Source organism: Gorilla gorilla, chromosome 2 (assembly GCF_029281585.2).
Source record: "Gorilla gorilla gorilla isolate KB3781 chromosome 2, NHGRI_mGorGor1-v2.1_pri, whole genome shotgun sequence".
Taxonomy (NCBI): domain Eukaryota; kingdom Metazoa; phylum Chordata; class Mammalia; order Primates; family Hominidae; genus Gorilla; species Gorilla gorilla.
In genome coordinates, this window is record NC_086017.1 from 134,404,126 (window position 1) to 134,424,939 (window position 20,814).

The 20,814-nt window shown below is 41.0% G+C and overlaps 1 protein-coding gene across 2 annotated transcripts in view; it reads right to left on the reverse strand.

Annotated features, from left to right (window-relative positions):
- The window catches only part of HACD2 (3-hydroxyacyl-CoA dehydratase 2), a 93,484-nt gene that overhangs the window by 55,597 nt on the left and 17,073 nt on the right, over window positions 1-20,814 (reverse strand). For both annotated transcript variants that reach the window (XM_031009816.2, XM_063704118.1), the window contains exon 3: window positions 20,139-20,157. In XM_031009816.2, coding sequence (XP_030865676.1) covers window positions 20,139-20,157 — 19 coding nt within the window. The remainder of the gene's footprint in view (window positions 1-20,138; window positions 20,158-20,814) is intronic.

Below are 20,814 nucleotides of genomic sequence, written 5' to 3' on the forward strand. Positions count from 1 at the left end.
TAACATCTATTAAGAGCATTCTACGCATCAGGCCCGGATCTACATCCTTTACTTATATTAATTAATTTACTTCTCACACACTTCTGTGAGGTAGGCACCATTTTCCTTAACGCATACATGAGGGAACTGAGGTCCAGAGAAGGCAACTCACACTTACTAAAGCACACAGTAAGCAAGTGGAAGAACCAGAATCAAAGCCAGGCAGTCTGGCTTCAGAACCATGCTCTTAACTACTAAGCTGTACCACCTTCAACCTAGGAAGAAAAAAATCAGGAAAAACAAGCCTGTGGTGGGTGGTGCTAACAATACGTCCACGAATTCTTTGATACTCCTCCCTTCACAAGGCAGAGCCTAATTCTCCTCCGCTAGGGCATGATGTGGGCTTAGTAACTTGCTTCTAACAAATAGAAAACAAGCAGAAGTAATGGTATGTGACTTAAAAGAGACTGGATCATAAAACGCACTGCAGCTTCCTCCTTGCCCTCTCTTAGACCTCTTCTCTTCCTTGAGGAAAACCAGCTGCTATGTCACAAGGGACATTCTAGCACGTGGTGAGGAGCCAGGACCCCCTGCCAACAGCCATCCTCCAGTTCTAGTCCAGTCTGCAGATGACTACAGCCCTAGCCAACACTTTGACCGCAACTGCATGAGAGACTGGGCCAGAACTACTCAACTAAAGCGCTCCCGAATTCCTGACCCACAGAAACTGAGAGATTGGAAACATTTTGTTTTAAGCAACTAAGTTGTAAGATATGTTTTAATGTATCAATAGAAAACTACTACTACTACTATCCAAAAATAGATTACAACAGGCAGAGCCTTTTATCAGAGCCAGTTTTTTTTTTCTTTTTGAGATGGGGTCTCGCTTGTCACTTAGGCTAAAGTAAAATGGTACAATCACAGCTCACTGCAGCCTCCACCTCCTGGACTCAAGCAATCCTCCTGACTCAGCCTCTCTGAGTAGCTGGAACCACAGGTGTGTGTCACCACGCCTGGCTAAATTCTTTGATTTTTTGTATATATAGGGCCTCACTATATTGCCCAGGCTGGTCTTGAACTCCTAGGCTCAAGTGATCCTCCAGCTTTGGCCTCCCAAAGTGCTGGGGTTGCAGGCATGAGCTACCGTGCCCAGCCCAAGATTTTCAATATCAAATCATATTTAGATAAGCTATAAATTGTGTAATTACTTAATGATCTCTTTTGTTTGTTCACTCTCTGGAAGCAATACCATTTTGACCATTGCAGAAGGGTAGAACAACATATCCTTTATGTCCCTTCAAAAGCTTAATGAATAGAACTAATTAATATCTGAAATTCTACCCTACTTACTTTATTAAAATTAAACAAGGAGTATATCAAGGTTAAAAGATTATTCCTGCCTTAAATTGTCACACATTCGCTTAAGTCAATAAAAAAACAATATATTCCACCTCCAAAAATCTATAAGAACAAGCTGTCTATTCAAGGTGCTAATCTGCCATTATTTATAGACCCTTGACTCCTTTCTGAGCAGCCATCATTAACAGAACAATTTAGGAGTTCAAAATACTCTTTACTGAACTCAACTGCCTCCTGAAGTTATTAGTCATACTTCTCAAGGCTACAGTGTGATTAAATGCTAAAGATGAACTGCATCTCAAGAAGGCTGTGAAGAAGAGCCACCATCAAAAGCACCAAGATCAAGGCTGGGAGCGGTGGCTCATGTCTGTAATCCCGGCACTTTGGGAAGTCAGGGCAGGCACACTTCTTGAGCTCAGGAGTTTGAGACCAGTCTGGACAACATAATGAAACCCCGTCTCTACCAAAAATACAAAACTTAGCTGGGCATGGTGGCATGCACTTGTGGTCACACCTACTTGGGAGGCTGAGGTGGAAAGATTGCTTGAGCCTGGGAAGTTGAGGCTGCAGTGAGCTGTGATCACACCACTGCACTCAAACCTGGGTGACAGAGCAAGACCCTGTCTCCAAAAACAACAACAACAACAACAAAAACACCACAAAGATCAGCTGCTGCTTGCAGACTGACATACCTCTAAAGCCCTCCTTCCTGATCATTCAGATATCTTTTATTAGGTTTGAGGATTTCTGGGGGTGTTTTCTGCCCCAAAATTATAACTGCAGTCTTCAAGGCACCCCAGAATTGTCTTTTGGGAATCCAGGTATGCTCAGAGGACAAATACTGGCCTACCTCTTGGTGTAGAAGGGAAAGAGAAAACAGTAAGTTGGATTTTAGTCTAGAAGTACTTAAGGCTGAGTGTGGTAGCTCACACCTATAATCCCAACACTTTGAGAGGCTGAGGCAGGAGAATTAATTGAGGCTAGGGGTTCTAGACCAGCCTGGGCAACATAGTGAGACCCTGTTTCAACAAAAAAAAAAAAAAAAAAAAAAGGTATTTGATACTTTGCTTACCCCATTCTCCCATGCCCCAGGCTTTAGCAATGGCCAGCCTCAAGCTGTCCCATCGAAACTCAAATCCCCTAAAGGAAAAAGAACAGGCGCAGGATCAAGATTGGTATCTGCGCAGTGAGGACTGAAGAGAATGTGAATAGGGAATGAGAAGGAACCACTAGAGAAGCAAGAGGAAAAAGAGAAATGGAGAAAATGAGCAGCAATGAAGCGGCTAGAAAAATACAGAGAAAGAAAGGGCAAGAGGGAAGAGAAAAGGGGGAGATTTAGAGTAGGGGATGAAGGCAAAAGAGGTTTTGTTTTTTGTTTTAAAGAACAGAAACACAAGTGGCAGAGGAATGATGTTCCCTGAAAGGAAAAGAGGTAGACAGAGAAGCAGAGGGCAAATGGTGAAGAAGACAAAGGCTGACACCCCAGGTTCCTGATTAGGAACGAGGTGGAAACTGGTAGTGCCACTAGCAGATCCAGAGTACAGAGGAGAGCAGGTCGGGGAACAATGATGAGGTGGCTTCTGCACATGTTGAGTCTGTGGTGTCTGCAGAGGAACCATGTGGAGATGTCCAGGTGGGCAGCTGGGACAGAGATGCAGGAGAAGGATGTGGCCCAGAAGTGGTATGTGGGAGTCACTGAAGCTGTGGGAAGGTACAGTGGGACCATACAGGGAGACTGCAGAGGGGAAGAGAAAGGTTATGGGCCAGAGCACATGGAGCACCATTTGCGGGATGCAGGGAGAAAGAAGAACCCATGAGGGAATCTCAGGACAAAGGCAGGTGACTAAGGTGCAGGATGAGAGCTGGGAGAGAGACTGGTAGTGTGGGAGAGTGAACGGCCTCACTCACCTTGAGTGGTAGCAATGTCCTCAAGTAGAGTCAGGTTTTCAGTAAGGTAAGAAACTGAGGATGTTCGTACTCTGTGAGGACAGAGGTGACCTTGTTTATAATGGAAAAGGGTTCCAGAAAGCCCTGCAGCCTTCCTTCTGTGTTCCTCTACCTCTTTGAACTTACCCTTTGGGCGAAACATTTGTCACACTGTCCCTCTGTGCTTCACGTTTACCTCCTAGGCTTAAGGGCAGGTGTGGGTCAGACTGAGTTTTGTATCCTCAGTGCTTTGTCAGTGCCACGCCTGCCACCCAGCAGAAACCCGATAAATGATAAATATAGGCTGGGCACGGTGGCTCACACTTGTAATCCCAGCACTTTGGGAGGCCAAGGTGGGTGGATCATTTGAAGTCAGGAGTTCGAGACCAGCCTGGCCAACATGGTGAATCCCCATCTCTACTAAAAAAAAATATATAAAAATTAGCCAGGCATGGTGGCGGGTGCCTGTAATCCCAGCTACTCGGGAGGCTGAGGCAGGGAATCCCTTAAGCCCGGGAAGCAGAAGTTGCAGTAAGCTGAGATTGTGCCATTGCACTCCAGCCTGGGTGACAGAGTGAGACTGTCTCAAAAAAAGAAAAAAAAAAGAAAAATTAATAATAAATACTTGTGGGTTTTCTGGAGGGACACTGGGAAGTCTATATTAGTAAAAGCCTTGAAATATATAACTTTTGACCTATTTCTGGAAATTTATCTATAGAGATTAATCACAGCTGTATAAACATTAAGCTACAAGTAGTTATAATTTGCACACTTTAAAACCACCAACATATTTAACAAATAGACAACTGGTTAAAAATCACAATATATCTATATAGCTGAATATTAGAAATCCTCCAAAAATCTATACAGATCAACAGTAACAAATACAAGCATACAAACCCCACATCTTCAGCACAATTGACACAGACTACAGACTCAATACACCTGTAAGTAAAAATAATAAACAGCAAATTCCAAGCACAGCTATCTCCTGAGGTCCCACTGCAAATCTTTGTGGAAAGTGAGGAGAATTTGGAAAAATGGCATGGAAGAGAGAAGAGCAGAACAGAAGGCCTAAATCTGAGCCAAAAACACTCCTGAAAGAGACAGTCTACCCTAATTATAAAAACACTGAAAAACATCTTATTTGGAGCACTAACCACAGGGAAGAGACAGAGTCTGTGGGATGCTATGGCAATCTGAAAAAGGCATTGCTTCTAAGGAAGAAATGAGTAAAAAAGAAGGGAGAGGAGGTGCCCTCTAGTGACTGGATAGGGAAGGAGAACGAGGCAGGAGGAAATTTAGATTCCTGTAACACAAAGGCGAGGTAAAACAATCAGGGCCATATAATTCCTCCCCCACCGACCTCTTCAAGCAAAAAGCCATCCACTAAAGAGACTATACTTCACTGCATTTAAGGATTACAGTGTTTGCAAACTAGGGATCTTATAAGCCAACCCAAACTTCCAATCTTGTCTACAAAAGGAACAGATGCAAGTAGTTTACAACTATACAAAACCATTTTCAGGAGAAAATAGAAAAAGAAGATCAAAACATTTCAGCTAATGAAAATGCCCTCCAAAAAATCACAAAGGAAACTTTAACACAATAACCCAAACTGAATTAAATATCCTTAAATAGGCATTTGGGCTATGAAAAAAATACATGTTTAATCAATTCAAAAACTGAAAATAGAAATGGACTAAAAGTGGGCAGAACTGAACGAAAAATTGATGAATTCAGTAAAAAAAAGAAAAAGATAAAATTATATCTGAAATGAAGACTAAATTTCAAAGTGCCCAAAGGAGAACAGATTCAAATAAAAACGTAATAATGAAAATTGAATAATAAAAGCAAAATAACCATGAGAATGAAAATAGGATAAGCAAAGAAGAGGGATCAGAGTAAAGCAGTTGAAAGGGAAGGAGGCAAAGAAGATCCAACACACATATGTGTGGAATCCTTAAATTAAAAGAGAAACAAAATAATGAAACAGAACTAAAATTTAAAACTATAGTCTAATAACACTTTCAGAAACAAAAGAAGGCCCAAATCTACATACTGAAAGGGCCTATTGGGTATCTGGGAAAATCACCCTGTAAAGCTCAATTGAGGCATGTCCTAGTAAAACTATTAGACTTTAAAAAGTATGTATATTTACAGAGACAGAGAGAGAGAAAGATCTCACAGTTTTATGATAAAAAGACCACATATTTCAAAAGGGCAAGATAATTAGGTTGGCATCAGACTCCCCAAGGGAAACATAAAAACAAGGTGACAATGGAGCAGCATTTTCAAGAAATTTAAGGGAAGAAGAAAAAGTCAACTAAGGATTTTGTATCTAGCAAATCAGTCCTTCAAATATCAAGGCTACAGAAAAAGTCTTAAACATGGATGGACTCAGAGAATACTATGCCCACAGCCCTTCTTGGGAATCTTTTGGGAACAGGCATTCTGCCATGGGCCCTGGGCATTCCTGCTAGGTATGCCAAAAAGGCAAGCTCCTGACTGCTCTTTTCCCAGGTCATTTCTTAGGCTTGTGTTTTCAAGGAGCAACCTGGAAGGATAAGGCAGCATTGATTCCCAAAGAGCTTCCATTTACTATAAAAACACTAGATTCCTCAAGTGCTCTAACATAAACCACTGCATATTTAGATATTCATCTAGATGCACATGTGTCATCCCCATGGGACTTGGGGGACATGGAGAACTGATGCAAATGAAGAGGGTGTTCTGGCTATTGTTTTTCCCATGAGTAATATGGCAATATATTTGTATCTGGCCCAAGAGTCTCGTGTTTTCTGTCAGGATCCATGAAACGCTAACAAACTTACTAGCTTGTGAGTAAGGTGACATCTCCAATGTGTCACAGTTCCTGACACTATTAGAGAATGAGCTTCATCCAACTAAAAGAATAATATATATTATTCTTTTATATAATATATATTATTCTTCCCTTGACTTTTTTTTCCCTTAAATTTCTTGAAAATGCTGCTCCATTGTCACCTTGTTTTTATGTTTCCCTTGAGGAGTCTGATACCAAACTAATAATATATATTATCCTTTTATATAATATATATTATCCTTCATCCAACTAAAAGAATAAAATATATTATTCTTCTGCCCTATCCCAACCTTTGTTTTAGTCTTAAGACCACATTTAAATATATTAAATGTTCACTGTCTGTAAATATATTTAAATGTGGTCTTAAGACTAAAACAAAGGTTGGGATAGGGAAGAAGAATAATATATAAATGTTATATGTTCTGACAATCTATAAATAATGTAAGTTTAAAAATGGGAGAAGGGAAAGAGGAAAGTAGAACAAGCTCACTGTTGTACTGGCAATAGGTGGGAGTTAAAAGACAACCTTTAAAAACTGACAAGCTTGAGAGTAAAAAATTAAATAAGAAAACAGAGGACTAAGGGCATTTAAAAAGATATAAAGACATATCAGTAGCTGGACATGGTGGTACACATCTGTAGTCCCAGCTGCTTGAGAGGCTGAGGCAGAAGGATCACCTGAGCCCAGGAGTCCAAGGCTAAAGTGTGCTATGATCACTTCTGTGAATAGCCACTGCACTCCAGCCTGGGCAACACAGCGAGACCCCATCTCTCGAAAAAAAATTAAAGAAAATAAAGAAAACACATCAGGTAGGCAAATACAGCAAATATAACAGAGTATGTAGCAATTATAACATAAATGTAACAGAGTAAGATAAACATATCTGTCATATCAAAAACTATGAATGGGCTTAACTCACCTATTATATGAAAGATTTTCAAACTGGCTCACAAAACAAAACCCAACTCTATGCTAATATTAAAGTGATTGATTAAGGGACACAAAATAAAAGAATGCACAAGGGCATATCAGGCAAATGGAAACAAAAGAAAGTAGAGGGTCATGATTTTGATTCCGATAAAGTAAGATTCAAGACAAAAAAGCATTAAATCTGACAGACTTTTTTAAATGCTAAAGTCACAACTGACAATGAAGAAATAACAGTTATAAATATTTATGCATCAAGTAACATAGCAACGACTTTTGCTAAAGCAAATGCTATAGAAGATGCAAGGAAAATTAGAAACACATTAATACTTAGAGATGTTAACAACATTATCATTCTAAGTGCAAGACAAGTCAAGCAGACAAAAAAATAAGTAAGGATACAGAAGAACTTAAAAAAATAGACATTGAATTTTATACCCTGATAGTAAAAATGAAGTAGAAAGTGTATATGCCTTCAAAATTGGTTGGAGAGAAAACTGAGCTAGGAATAATTTTATCTTATTGAGTAAAGAATATGAAGAATGTCATACTGGAAGTCTTAGCCAGTGCAGTAAGACAAGAAAAAGAAATAAAAGGTAAATAAACTGAAAAGCAAGAAATAAAACTGTCTTTGTTCAAAGATGATATGATTATCTATATAGAAGATCTCAAAGAATCTACAAACACACACACACACACAAAATCCTAGAACTAATAAGCAAGTATAGCAAGGTCACAGGATATAAGATCAATATATGAAGGTCAGTTGCCTTTCTCTGTACCAGCAATGAACCACCAAAATTTTAAAGTTAAAAAAAAATCATTTATACTAACACCAAATAAAAACACATATAAATCTAACAAAACAGAATTGCTATGTGAAAAACTGCAAAACAATGATAAAAGAAATCAAAGATCTAAATAAGTGGAGAAATATTATATGTCTGTGGATTGAAAGAGTCAATATTATTAAGATGTCAATTATTCCCGACTTGCTCTATAGGTTCAACACAATCCCACTCAAAATCCCAGGAAGCTATTTTGTAGATGTTGACAAAAAGATTCCAAAGTTCATATGGAAAGGCAAAAGATCCATACAATACTGAAAAAAGAAGGAATAAAGTTAGAGGACTTCTACTACCAGATTTTAAGACTTATAATCAAGGTAGTCCTGGTATTGGCAAAATAATATACACATACATCAACAGAACAGAGGGGCCAGAAATAGATCCAGCAATAACTGATCTTTGACAATGGCATAAAGACAACGCAATGGAGAAAGAATAGACTTTTCAACAAATGGTGCCGAACAACTGGATGACTATATGTAAAAAAATAAATAAATAAAACTAGACATAGACCTGACACCTTTCACAAAAATTAACTCAAAATGGATCACAGACTGAGGCAGGAGGATCACCTGAGGCCAGGAATTTGAGACTGGTGTGGGCAACACAGCAAGACCCCATCTCTAAAAAATAAATTGAGGCCGGGTGCAGTGGCTCATGCCTGTAATTCCAGCACTTTGGGAGGTCAAGGCAGGCAGATCTACTGACCCCAAGAGTTCAAGACCATCCCCGGCAACACGGAGAAGTCCCATCTCTACAAAAATCACAAAAACTAGCCAAGTGTGGTGCTGCGTGCCTGTAGTCCCAGCTGCTTGGGAAGCTGAGGTGGGAGGATCACCTGAGCCCTGCAGAACAAGGCTGCAGCGAGCCATGACCATGACACTGCACTCCAGCCTGGGTGACAGAGCAAGACTCCGTCTCAAAAAAAAAAAAAAATTGATACACAATAGATGTGCATATTTTCAGGATACATGTGATATTTTGATATATTCATGTAATATGTAAAGATCAAATCAGGGTAATCGAGATATCTATAGTAACAAGTTTTCAGACACAATACCAAAGCACAATCCATGAAAGGGAAAACTGGTTAAGTTGTACATTATTAAATTTAAAAATCTGTGCTTCCTCAAAGACACTATTAAAAGAATCAAAAGACAAGCCCCAGGGCAAGAGAAAATATTTGCTGAACACCTGTCTGATAAAGAATTTGTATCCAAAATATAGAAAGAATTCTTAAATCTCAACAAAAAAACAATCCAACTGAAAAATGAGCAAAGACCTGAATAGACACCTTGCCCCAAAAGATGACAAATGAGCATATGAAAAGATGTGCCATAGCATTTGTCATTAGAGAAATAAAAATTAAAACAACAACTACCACTACACGCCTATTAGAATGTCTGAAGTCCAACAAACTGGCAAACTGGACTTGACTAAAATTAAAAATTTCTGCTCTGCAAAAGATACTGTAAAGGGAATAAAAAGACAAGCCTCAGAACAGGAGAAAATATTTGCAAAAGATAATATTTGACAAAGGACTGTTATCCTAAACTTAAAAAGACCTTAAAACAGGGGTCCCCAGTCCCTGGGCTGCACAGCAGGAGAGCAGCAGGTGAGTGAGTATCGCTGCCTGAGCTCCACCTCCTGTCAGATCAGCAGCAGTGTTAGATTCTCATAGGAGCATGAACCCTAGTGTCAACTGTGCATTCAAGGGACCTAGGTTGAGTGCTCCTTATGAGAATCTAATGCCTGATGATCTGAAGTGAAACAATTTCATCCCAAAACCACCCCCTCCCCTTATCCCCAGTCCATGGAAAAAATGTCTTTCACGAAACCAGTCCCTGGTGCCAAAGAGGTTGTGGACCGCTGCCTTAAAAGATACTTTACCAGGCTGAGGTGGGAGGATCACTTGAGGCCAAGACCAGCTTGAGAAAGATAGCAAGATCCCATCTCTACAAAAAATTAAAAAAATTAGTTGGGCACGGTGGCTCACACCTGTAGTCCCAGCTACGTGGGAGGCTGGGGCAGGAGGATCACTTGAGCCCAGGAGTTCAAGCCTGCAGTGAGCTATGATTGCTCCACTGCACTCCAGCCTGGATGACAGAGTGAGACTGTCTCAAAAAAATAAACAACAAAAAACACCTCATCAAAGAGGACCTACAGATGCAAATAAGCATATTAAAAGATGCTCTACGTCATGTATAATCAATACACCACTACACACCTATTAGAAGGGTCAAAATCCAGAGCACTGACAACACCAAACGCAGCAGAAGATGTGGAATAAGAAACTCTCATTCATTACTCTTGGGAAAGCAAAACGGTACAGACACTTTAGAAGACTGTTTGGCAGATTCTTACAAAACTAAACATACCCTTAGCATATAATCTAGCAATCATGCTCTTTGGTATTTATCCAAAGGATTTGAAAACTTGCATCTGCACAAAAACCTGCACACAAATGTCCATAGCAGCTTTATTCATAATTGGCAAAACCTGGTAGCAACCAAGATGTCCTTTACTAGGAGAATGGGTAAATTGTGGTACATCCAGACAATGGAGTATTATTCAGTGCTAAAATGAAATGGGCTATCAAGCCATGAAAAGACATGGAGAAAACTTAAACACATATTACTAAGTCAAAGAAGTCAGTCTGAAAAGGCTGCATACTGTATGACATTCTGGAAAAGGCAAAACCATGGAGACAGTGAAAAGATCAATGGCTTCCAGGGCTTTGGGGGGATAAACAGATAGAGCACAGAAGATTTTTAAGACAAGCCCCAGAGTGGGAGTGAAAACACTCTGTATGACAGTATAATATTAGATATATGTCATTATAAATTTGTCCAAACCCAACGATTGTACAATGCTAAGAGTGAACTATGGGCTTTGGACAAAAATGATGTGTCAATGTACATTAATCAATTGTAACAAATGTACTACTCTGGTTGGGGATGTTGATAATGGGAGACTATGCATGTGTGGAGGAAGGGGGCGTATGGGACATGTCTGTATCTTCCTCTCAATTTTGCTGTGAACCTAAAACTGCTCTAAGAAAATAACATTTTTAAAAAGTAATGGAAAGATGTTTACAGTGAATGAAGAGAAAAAAAATCCTCTCCCAAGAAAAGGAAACTGAACTATAAAAATGACATATCACGGTCACACAAATTTTCCAAAGCTTTCTTGCTCCCTTTTAACACATTGTAACCATTCAACTCCTGCCACAGAAGCATAAATCAAATCATTCTTTGGCTAAAAGATGACTCAAGTTTTCACTTTTTGGTTCAACAGGATTTACTCAACTTGGTAACTACTTGGTGTTCCCAACTTTGCAGGACTAACCTTGCTTTTGAAGCTAAGAATAGGTGGAAGGTTGACTTCAGACTATCACAAACCATCGCACCAAAGAACTGCTGAAATATGGCACCCCTTTTCATCAAGCAAATCAAACTCATCTTGGATTTAAAGGTATCTTATACTTTACAATTAAGAAATATTTATAAAATAATCTCCCTCAGGGCAATGTAGACAGCTCCAGCTTTTCCTTACCTCGAATCTTAAGGATCAAGTCATCAGACAGTGATAGAAAAACACCCATTTCTATTTTCTCTGCTTAACTTGCTCATTCCTCAGTTTCAGCTATTGATTAATTACTATCTATTTTTATTAGAAGTCATCCCGAAGCCCTATAATTTCTGAGAAAAATCTCCTTACTAATACAAGGGTGCCATCTAGTGGTGACCATAGTAAACGTCTGTTACAGAAAACGTGTTATGTGTGTGTCCTCTCTCAATTCTGCATTCTGATGGGACTTTCAAAATTTATCTAGAGGGAAAAAGGTAGTAGAACTACTGTACTTGAAATGAATTTCCAAACACTCATACTTTGGCACATTTAAACATCTAGCGTACCCTCCTTTTACATCACTACTCAGATCATTGACATTCATTTCTGAAGCAACATCACATTTACAGGTTCACAGAATTTCAGAACGAGTGGCTGTAAGGAATGATAGAGATCATCATGTATTCAGTCCAATGCCCTCGTTTTTCACATGTGGAAACTAGGCCCAGAGGGAAGGTGTCTGACTTGTCAAACGACTAGTAATGTTTCCAACAGGGTGTGCCCTGGGTTGATTTCTGACGGACTGGACAGCCAGCTAATACTATCTCATAGAGAAGGCACCTTAAGGTCTCAATAATAGGTTTCCATTCCAAAGAAACACTTAGTTGTTCCTGCAGGGACAGCAGAGGATAAAATTCCCTGATCTGGGCTCTCTTCATAGCTTTCCCTTCTGAACTCCAACTAGGCACAGAAATCCTCGGGGACTGTTTTTGCCTCATACTTGGGTGCTGCTCACTGAGTGCTTGCAAAGTGCGAGGTACCAGGTGGTGTATACCTGGGTAAGTCTTCCACCCTCCCTGCTCAGGCTCTTTAGGCTACAAATGAGCACGCTCTATTTCTCTCTTCCTTTCCTTCATCTCAGTTACATTCACACAGAGCAGGGAACAACTAACAGAGCTTGGTGTTCCAGGCCAAGGAAACCATATGTACAAAATTATGGAGGTGTGAAAAAGCAAGGTTTATTCAGAGAACAGAGGCTGAAGCTTTGTGTATCAGGAGCACAAGATGCAGGTGCATTTTCTTCTCTCCTTGTCTGGAGGGGAGCAGGGAACATTTGATCAGGAGACAACAGAATGAACCAGAGCTAAGGCAGAGGGAGGCTACTAAGCTGGTCTGGTCTGAAGGGCTTAACTGATTTGGGAAAAATTAAAGTTTGAATATGACCACTTATGGTCTTGACCGTTAGAGCTCCATTGTCAGGATGCTGGAAAACTACTGTATTTGAATAAATGACAAAGGCAGAATTAATTGCAAAGGAGGGGAAGGCTGGATTTGGCAACCTCCTACCCAGGCCGCCAATCTCCCCAGGCGGCTCTCCAGGGGTCAGCCTTAGAAGCCTCTAAGCGGGGGAGACAGGCTAGCTGCCTGGCTAGGTTACATCCCTTTCTCCCCCATTCCCCTGCCATCACCACCACTAAACATGCTCCCAGGCAGAAAGCAATATTTAAATCTGAATAAGAAATGTTTGTTATCCATATTTGTGACAGGGGTCCCGGTAAGAACAAGGCTTAAAGAGAGCCAGTAGAAGCTGCGCCAGCCCCCACAAACTAAAAGGGAGTTAGAGCTTTGGATCAGAAACTTGTTCTTTGGGGATGGTGGTTTTTATACTGTACTGTCTGTATTTTGGGTAATTATTCCTTTTTGTCTCTTTCTTACAATTTGGTAAGGTTCATTTTTAAAATGTCAGCTAAGAGGAAACAATGCAGTAATGTTTCCGTGCCCAGCCACACTGCTGAAGGCTGGGCACAGGTGTGAAAGCAGAATTCCAGGAGAGAAATTTGGAGGAATTCCCCCCTTCCCTCTAAGATGCTCTCCTTCCAGAGTTCTCTTCTGCTAAAATTTGGTGGGTTCTGTGTCTGGTTTTAAAAATAAGTGATGGCAGTTCCTTTACAATATTGCATTGTGAATGACTGATAAAAGCTTGGCCCTCTCAAAGTAGGGGGGGCAGAGGAGGGAGTGTTACAGTTCAAGGGAGGATTCAGTTAGCTCTAATTAGTGGGCTGGAAAGATTTTTTTGGTAGGAAGAGGGGTGGGTCTCCCTAGCGGCTGCTCTGCTTCCTACCTGGCAACCTTTGTTACCTAATAAAATAAGTCTGGAACCATACGCTACCAACGAATATTAAGGTGATTATGATTTTTTTGGAATTCACTTAAAATTTTTTAATAAAGTGTCTTCTGTTTGAGGGAGGAGTGCAAGCTGGCACACACAGCAAATATCTGAAACCACAAATCCAGGATATCCTAAGTGAAAGGTCTTTTGTCCCTGCCTGTTGATGAAATTAAAGTGTGAATACTAAACTTTAGATATAACTCTCTGGGCTGTGACTGAGCTACAATTTTCTATCAAAGGAAAACTTCTAGAGTTAGTAGTACAATTTCTGACATGAAAGTTCACTAAATGCACAGTGTCACATCTCACCAAGAGTATCTTCAGTTCCACTACCTGCACCTCTAATCCCCGTCCATAAAGAGGGGAACCATACTGCAGAGTCAGCTGAGAACCATAGCCCCCATGCCTCTTCCACAATCTCATCTTGAAGACAACACAGAAAAGATATAATACTTCTTAATACTTCATTCAACACAAATCACACCACATGAATAAAAAACCACAACTCTTCTTTGCAGTATTATGGAAAAAAAAAAAAACATATCTCAGGGTGGGTTTTGGTGTCTGTTTATTTTTTGAGACGGGGTCTCACTCTGTCGCCCAGGCTGGAGTGCAGAGGCACGATTTCGGCTCGTTGCAAGCTCCGCCTCCTGGGTTCAAGTGATTCTCCCACCTCAGCCTCCCAAGTAGCTGGGACTACAGGCGCCTGCCACCATGTCCAGCTAATTTTTTGTACTTTTTGTAGAGACAGGGTTTCACCATGTTGGCCAGGCTGGTCTCGAATTCCTGACCTCAGGTGATCTGCCCGCCTTGGCCGCCCAAAGTACTGGCATTACAGGTGTGAGCCACCACGACTGGCCTATTTTTTAAAATTCTCATTTCTAAAAGGAAAAACACTGAATAAATATAAAAGCTTTGCAAATCTTAGATTGAGGGCTGCAGCCACAGCATTTGAGAAATCCCATCCTTCTATTATCAATACAAAACAAACCACCTACTTTGAAAAAGTTGAGGTGTAGGAACTCATTTACAGCTACACAGAAATGAGCCCCTCCATGGATTTTAGTTGATTGTTTCTGGAGGCCGTATTTGCCAAGTTGCATTGTCACAACCGTGAGCAAGACGCAACCCCAACTCATACTAAGAATGAGGGGCCCTGAAGTGCTCACTTGCAAAGAAATTATAATTTAAGAAAATTAAGAATATGAAAGAGTTACATTTATATATATCTAAATATTGAACATTAGAGGAACAATAATCTTTTAATATTCTATGAGATTATGTTGCTTAAGTAATAACAACAGCTACCATTTTATTGGGCAATTTTCAATACAGCCATGTTTCAGACATTGTGCTGAGTGTTCTTCATGCATTTTTCCATTTAATTTTCACAGCAACCTGTGAGGTAGGTATTCTTATCCCCCTTTTACTGAAGAAGAATTAAATGAGCACAAAAATTGAGTTACTTCCTGGAATCACACAGCTAGTGAGTAACCCTAGTCTGACTCAGGTCTATACTTTTCATCAACAATATGTAAACTAAAGGTATCTCAAGGCTTTAAAATAAGTTTCTGAAGACTAAGTTGTTGTAATGAAAACTTTCAGAATGCTACCGAAAAATAAACCATCATTCCACAAATAAACTTAAGTGATCTAAGTAAAAATGAAGCATTGCCTTTAGGTTAATGCTAGAAACAGCTTACTCCTTATTGTTATCTCTAATTCCTTTAAGGAACTGAAATAACTTTGAAATAAGTTTTGGAAATTCCCACCAGAATTTGGTAAGATGATGATCAAATATTCACCAAACTCCTGCTAGGTACTATGTACTTACTGTACTTACCAGGATACAGAGATCAATAAGAAATAGCTCTTGCTCTAAAAATGTTCAGTGGTACTGGTGGGGACATGGGTGCGGTGCCAGACCACACACATAATACATTGTGGAAGGTATAATACCGAGTTAGGTGCAAGGTATTATAGAAGAGTGAGGAAGGGTCTCTACTCTAGCTGTGCGTGGTAGGGAAGTTTACTGGAAGAGACACACAGAGCTGGCCAGCTGAAGGGGCTGGGCTGCTCATTCCAGGCAGAGAGCAGAGCCTGGGCACAGCGCAGATGAGCATGGAGTGGGAGGCAGGGAGTAGGCACTGGAAAGACTGGAGAAGTGGGCAGGGCACAGATCATGAAGAAATTTAAACCAGCAAAAGGTTTTAAGTAGGCAAATGACATGCTCAGAATGGTCCTATAACTAAACCCACAGGAGCAGTGTGGAGCATGGACTTGGAGCCACACAGCCATAGGTTCAAGTCCTGGGCTAGGGCTTAGTGCTGTGTGAACTTTGGCAAGACATGATACATTTCTTCTTTTTTGAATTGACAAAAAAAAAAAAAAAATATATATATATATATATATACACACACACACACACACATACTTATGGTGTACAACGTGATGTTATGAAATATGAATATACTGTGGAATGACTAAATCAAGCTAATTAACATATGCATCACCTCACACATTTATTTGTGGTAAGAACAAAGACAGGAAACCTTCTAACCCTCAGTCCCAGCTGGAAGATGGGAAGTAAATGAGATAATGAATGTAAAGCACTGGAATACAGTAAGTATTTAAGAAATGGTGGCTCTTATTATTATTATTATTGCTATAAGCCTAGAAATTCAGGAAGATACATGGGAATCTAGATGAGACATACTGAGGTCCCAAGTAGGGATGAAGAAACAAGACAACCTGAAAGACATCCAGGAAACTGAATTGACAAAACCTGATGACTGCCTGGCTACAGGCATGCCGGTGAGAGAGGAGGAGACACCATTGACAAGGTCTCATCTGGGATGAATGACTGAATGGCTGGTGGCCGGTGGCAGCCCTGACAGACAGAATAGTGAGGCAGAACGAGTCTGGGAGTGTGGGTCATGCTGAGGAGGTGCCTGTGTGCACCCAGGAGCAGACATCCAGGAAATCAGTGGACAGGGCTGGAGTCTGGGATGCAGGTGTGGCTTGGAATTGGAAAGGTATGCATATCTCATGCCATGAGAAGAGATCACCCACAGAGGGTATGTTCAGTCAGAAGGGCAATGAGCTAAGACAGAACTCCAGAAACACTCACGATTAAGGGACAAGGAAAGAAAGAAAAGCACCCAAAGAAAGAAAAGGACCACAGAGGATAAGGTATTCCAGGAGGGCTCAGTCCAATGAAGACTGAAGGAGCAGGATCTCCAGGAGGGAGTCATCAGCGGTGCCCCATGTAGCTAAGTCCAGGAACTTCCAACAGTGTCCTCAGAATCCAGTAGAAATTGTTGCTGACTTTAGACCAGAGGGTGATTTTTTGTAGAACAAGGGGAACAGACACCCAACTGCAGGGTTCAGGTATCGATGGGCATGAGGAAGTAGAAAGAGCCTACCATAAATCTGGGAAAAGGGATGGAGAACAGTTATATAGTAGTATAAGGGAAATACAGGGTCAATGGCCAGGTTAAAAGATTTTTAAGACAGAGTGCTCTGAGCATTTTGTGCACTGAGAAGGAAAAGGCAGATAACACAGGGTGATGAGGCAGGAGCAAGAGATGCACAGACAGAACAAGGTCCTTGAGGATATAAGAAGGATCCTGCCGCTGGGCTCTGGGGATGCAGAGCTTAATTAAACAGAATCTGCCCTTGAGGAGCTCAGAGTCTGAGGGGGAAGCAAACCTGCCAACCCTCTGAGCAGCGTGTGATGTGCACACCAGTCCTCAGGATGCACTATACCAGAGGAACTCAGGGGATGCCCATCTGACTGTGGGTTTCCTGGACCTAGGTCTGAGCCCATTCACCTCTCTACTCCCACTGCCCAACAGCACCTGGTATGCACACGTGCTAGGCATTCGATAATTTTCTTGGTGTGAATGAAAAAATATACTTGTCAGAAACTTTATTTCCAGGTGTAGAGAAATTTTATAAAGACATATAAGGGTATATTTTAAGACAGATAAAGGGATTTGGGGTATTAAAATAAAACTAACATTAACTAAAAATCATAGTACACATGCTTGGTGCTGTACCCTGAATGTCTGCGTCCCTCCAAAATTCCTATGTTGAAACCTAATGCCCAGTGCAAAAGTATTAAGTGGTGGGGTATTCAGGAGGCGATTAGGTCACAAGGGATCTCATGAATGGGGTTAGTGCCCTTATAAAAGGCCCAAGAGAGCTCACTTGCCCCTTCCACCATGCAAGGACACAGTAAGAAGCTACTATCTATGAGGAACAGGCCCTCACCAGACAGGGAATCTGTCAGCACCACCTTGATCTTGGAATTCCCAGCCCCCAGAACTGTGAAAAATAAATTTTTGTTATTTATAAGCTACCCAATTTATGGTATTTTGTTACAGCAGCCAGAACCGGCTAAGATACTTGGAAAAGACACATCTGAGAGCGTTATACAGAGACAGCTGAAGGTTAAGAGAGTTGAGGAAGAATGAGGCAGGGTTCAGTCATGTGGAGAAGGCCTGAGAGGTTCCAGAACTCTCTGGCCAAATATATCCCCCAATCTGCTAGGATGTGCTTAAGATTTATTTAACCATTTATGAAAGGATAAAACTTTTCACTTCAAAATTGTAAAGGACTAAAAAGGAAATGCGTGTAAGACTGCACAAAAGTTTAATACCCATTCATCATAAAATGAAATCAGGCAGGTGTCAGACTGACCTGTCTCCAAATGAGCTTCCCCATTTACCAGCTGTACGAGCTGGGCCAGATCACTAGTTTTCTCTGGGAAAGCAGACCACGGGACAGATGAGCCCCCAAGCCGCTTTCAAATCTACCATTCAAAGGTCCTAAGCAGTATTTCTTAGCCTTTTGGGAATCACAGACTCCTCAGAGAATCTAATTGAAGCTATGGATTCTCTCCCTACCCACCCCTCCAAATAAACACAGAAACATACATATAAAATTTGCACATCATTTGAGGGGGGTCCCTGGACTCTCTACCCGTAATCCCAGGTAAGAAGTGGGAAACCAGCAGAGATGCAAATCTTTTAAATCCTTTTTTTTTATTTTTTAAACAGAGACTCACTCTGTTTCCCAGGCTAAAATGCAATGGTGTGATCACGGCTCACTGAAGCCTCAACCTCCTGGGCTCAAGCCATCCTCCCACCTCAGCCTCCTGAGTAGCTGGGACCACAGGCATGCACCACCACACCTGGCTCGTTTTTTATTTTTTGTAGAGATGGGGTCTCCCTGTGTTGCCCAGGCTGGTCTCAAACTCCTGGCCTCAAGTGATCCTCCTGCCTCAGCCTCCCAAGGTGCTGGTATTACAGGCATGAGCCACCACACCTGGCCCAAGGTGCAATTCTTTATAATAAGGTTCTTGGCCAGGCGTGGTGACTCATGCCTGTAATCCCAGCACTTTGGGAGGCCAAGGTGGATGGATCACTTGAGGCCAGGAGTTTGAGACCAGGCTGGCCAACATGGTAAAATCCCATCTCTACTAAAAATACAAAAATTAGCCAGGCATGGTGGCGCACGCCTGTAATCCCAGCTACTCAGGAGGCTGAGCTATGATCGCATCAATGCACTCTAGCCTGGGATCCTGTCCCTAAAACAACAAAAAAAGAAGGTAATGGAGCCAGATATCACAGTGACCTCTGCTAGACCCACAGTGGACAGTCTGGTGTTCTCTACCTGTGTGCTCATCTGAACTGTAAGTTTCCCTGAATATAGCAACTACCCACTTTAGTTATGGATTAAATTGATGGGGCCATAACGGTGTAGATTTGCAGTTCTCAAATTTTTTGACTTTCAGTGCTTCTAAGTATCAACTTCAAATCCTCCCTTTGGGAGACATACCTGGAGTGCACAGCAATCACTACGGGCTTGCTCTATGGGGTCTATCAACTTTCCAAGACTGGATTTTATTCAATTAGAAGGTTCTAGCCACCCCAAACTAGACGTTATGCCTCTATTCCACAGCAATATTTGATGACTCGCCCCTCCCCAAAAAAGAAAAAGAAAACATACTGTATCTGCTTTTAGTAGAAATCCCCTACATTTGTATAACCCTTTATACTTAGTACTTTTTTAATCCCTCTCACAAACATGTAATATTCACCTGGGAGGTACGCAATACTCCCATTTGAAAGATAAGGAGAGAGAATGATACCATTTAAGTGATCACAGAGAGGGCTTTTCAACACAGCCCAGCACCAGAACTCCAGCCACATTTTTACAAAAATGCTAATGTTTCTATTACCCTTACACTGAGAAGGTGGGAGACACCTCTTTTAAATTAACAGAACAAAATAGCTGTGAACTTTAATAAAATGTTCAGTCATAACATCTAAATAGTACCTATGATTTCAGAAACTGAAAGTCACTCTAATTTCAGCAGTTTCATACATGATGACTAAATCATTTCATTTTTTCAATATTTAACAGAAATCAATCAAGCCTATCATCTATGACTTTTTAAATAAGCAGAATTCACTGTACATAGTAGGGGGGAATATCCATACTTACCTATAGCACAATGTAAAATCTAGAGGAAAAAAGGGGAAAAAATAGGAGAATTAGTAAGAATCAAGATATTAAAGTTTTATTTCATATAAACTAATGTTTCAGTAATAATAGAGCAGCGTCTGCCAGCAGTATTAAACATGAAAAATGAACATTCCATTTTTAAACTTGGCTACAGGCTATTTAACAAAATGTAAATTCTTGTTCAGTTTTGTTTGTTTGTTCATTTTTAGTTTGTGTATCTTTGAAGGGTTTTCTGAGGAGGATTTACTCTTCCCACTCAGTGGCTTATCAGATATCAAGGGCTCTTTTATAATGCACAAACTTGTAAGAGCAATAAGTGTACAGCATCTCCATGTCCCATACGCTATAGAACAGAACCACCATGGACTCCGGAACACGGGGTGAGAAGGGCCTTTGTTGGCTCTTCTTGCCTGGCAGGCCCTTCAATGCAGACATTCATTCTACTAAGTTCCACCCTCAGTCCCCATCTTGCCTCATTCAATGATCTCACTGCAGAGGTGCTCTCTGGTCCAATCCAACCCTGTCTCCTGGGGATCTGGGCCTACATTCCAAGCTGCCTCTGGACAGCTCCATCTGGGAGCCACAGCAGCGGCTCAAACACAGCCTCAGTGGGAAGCACACGCTTTCCTTCCACTCCACCCGTTATGCCTCTTGA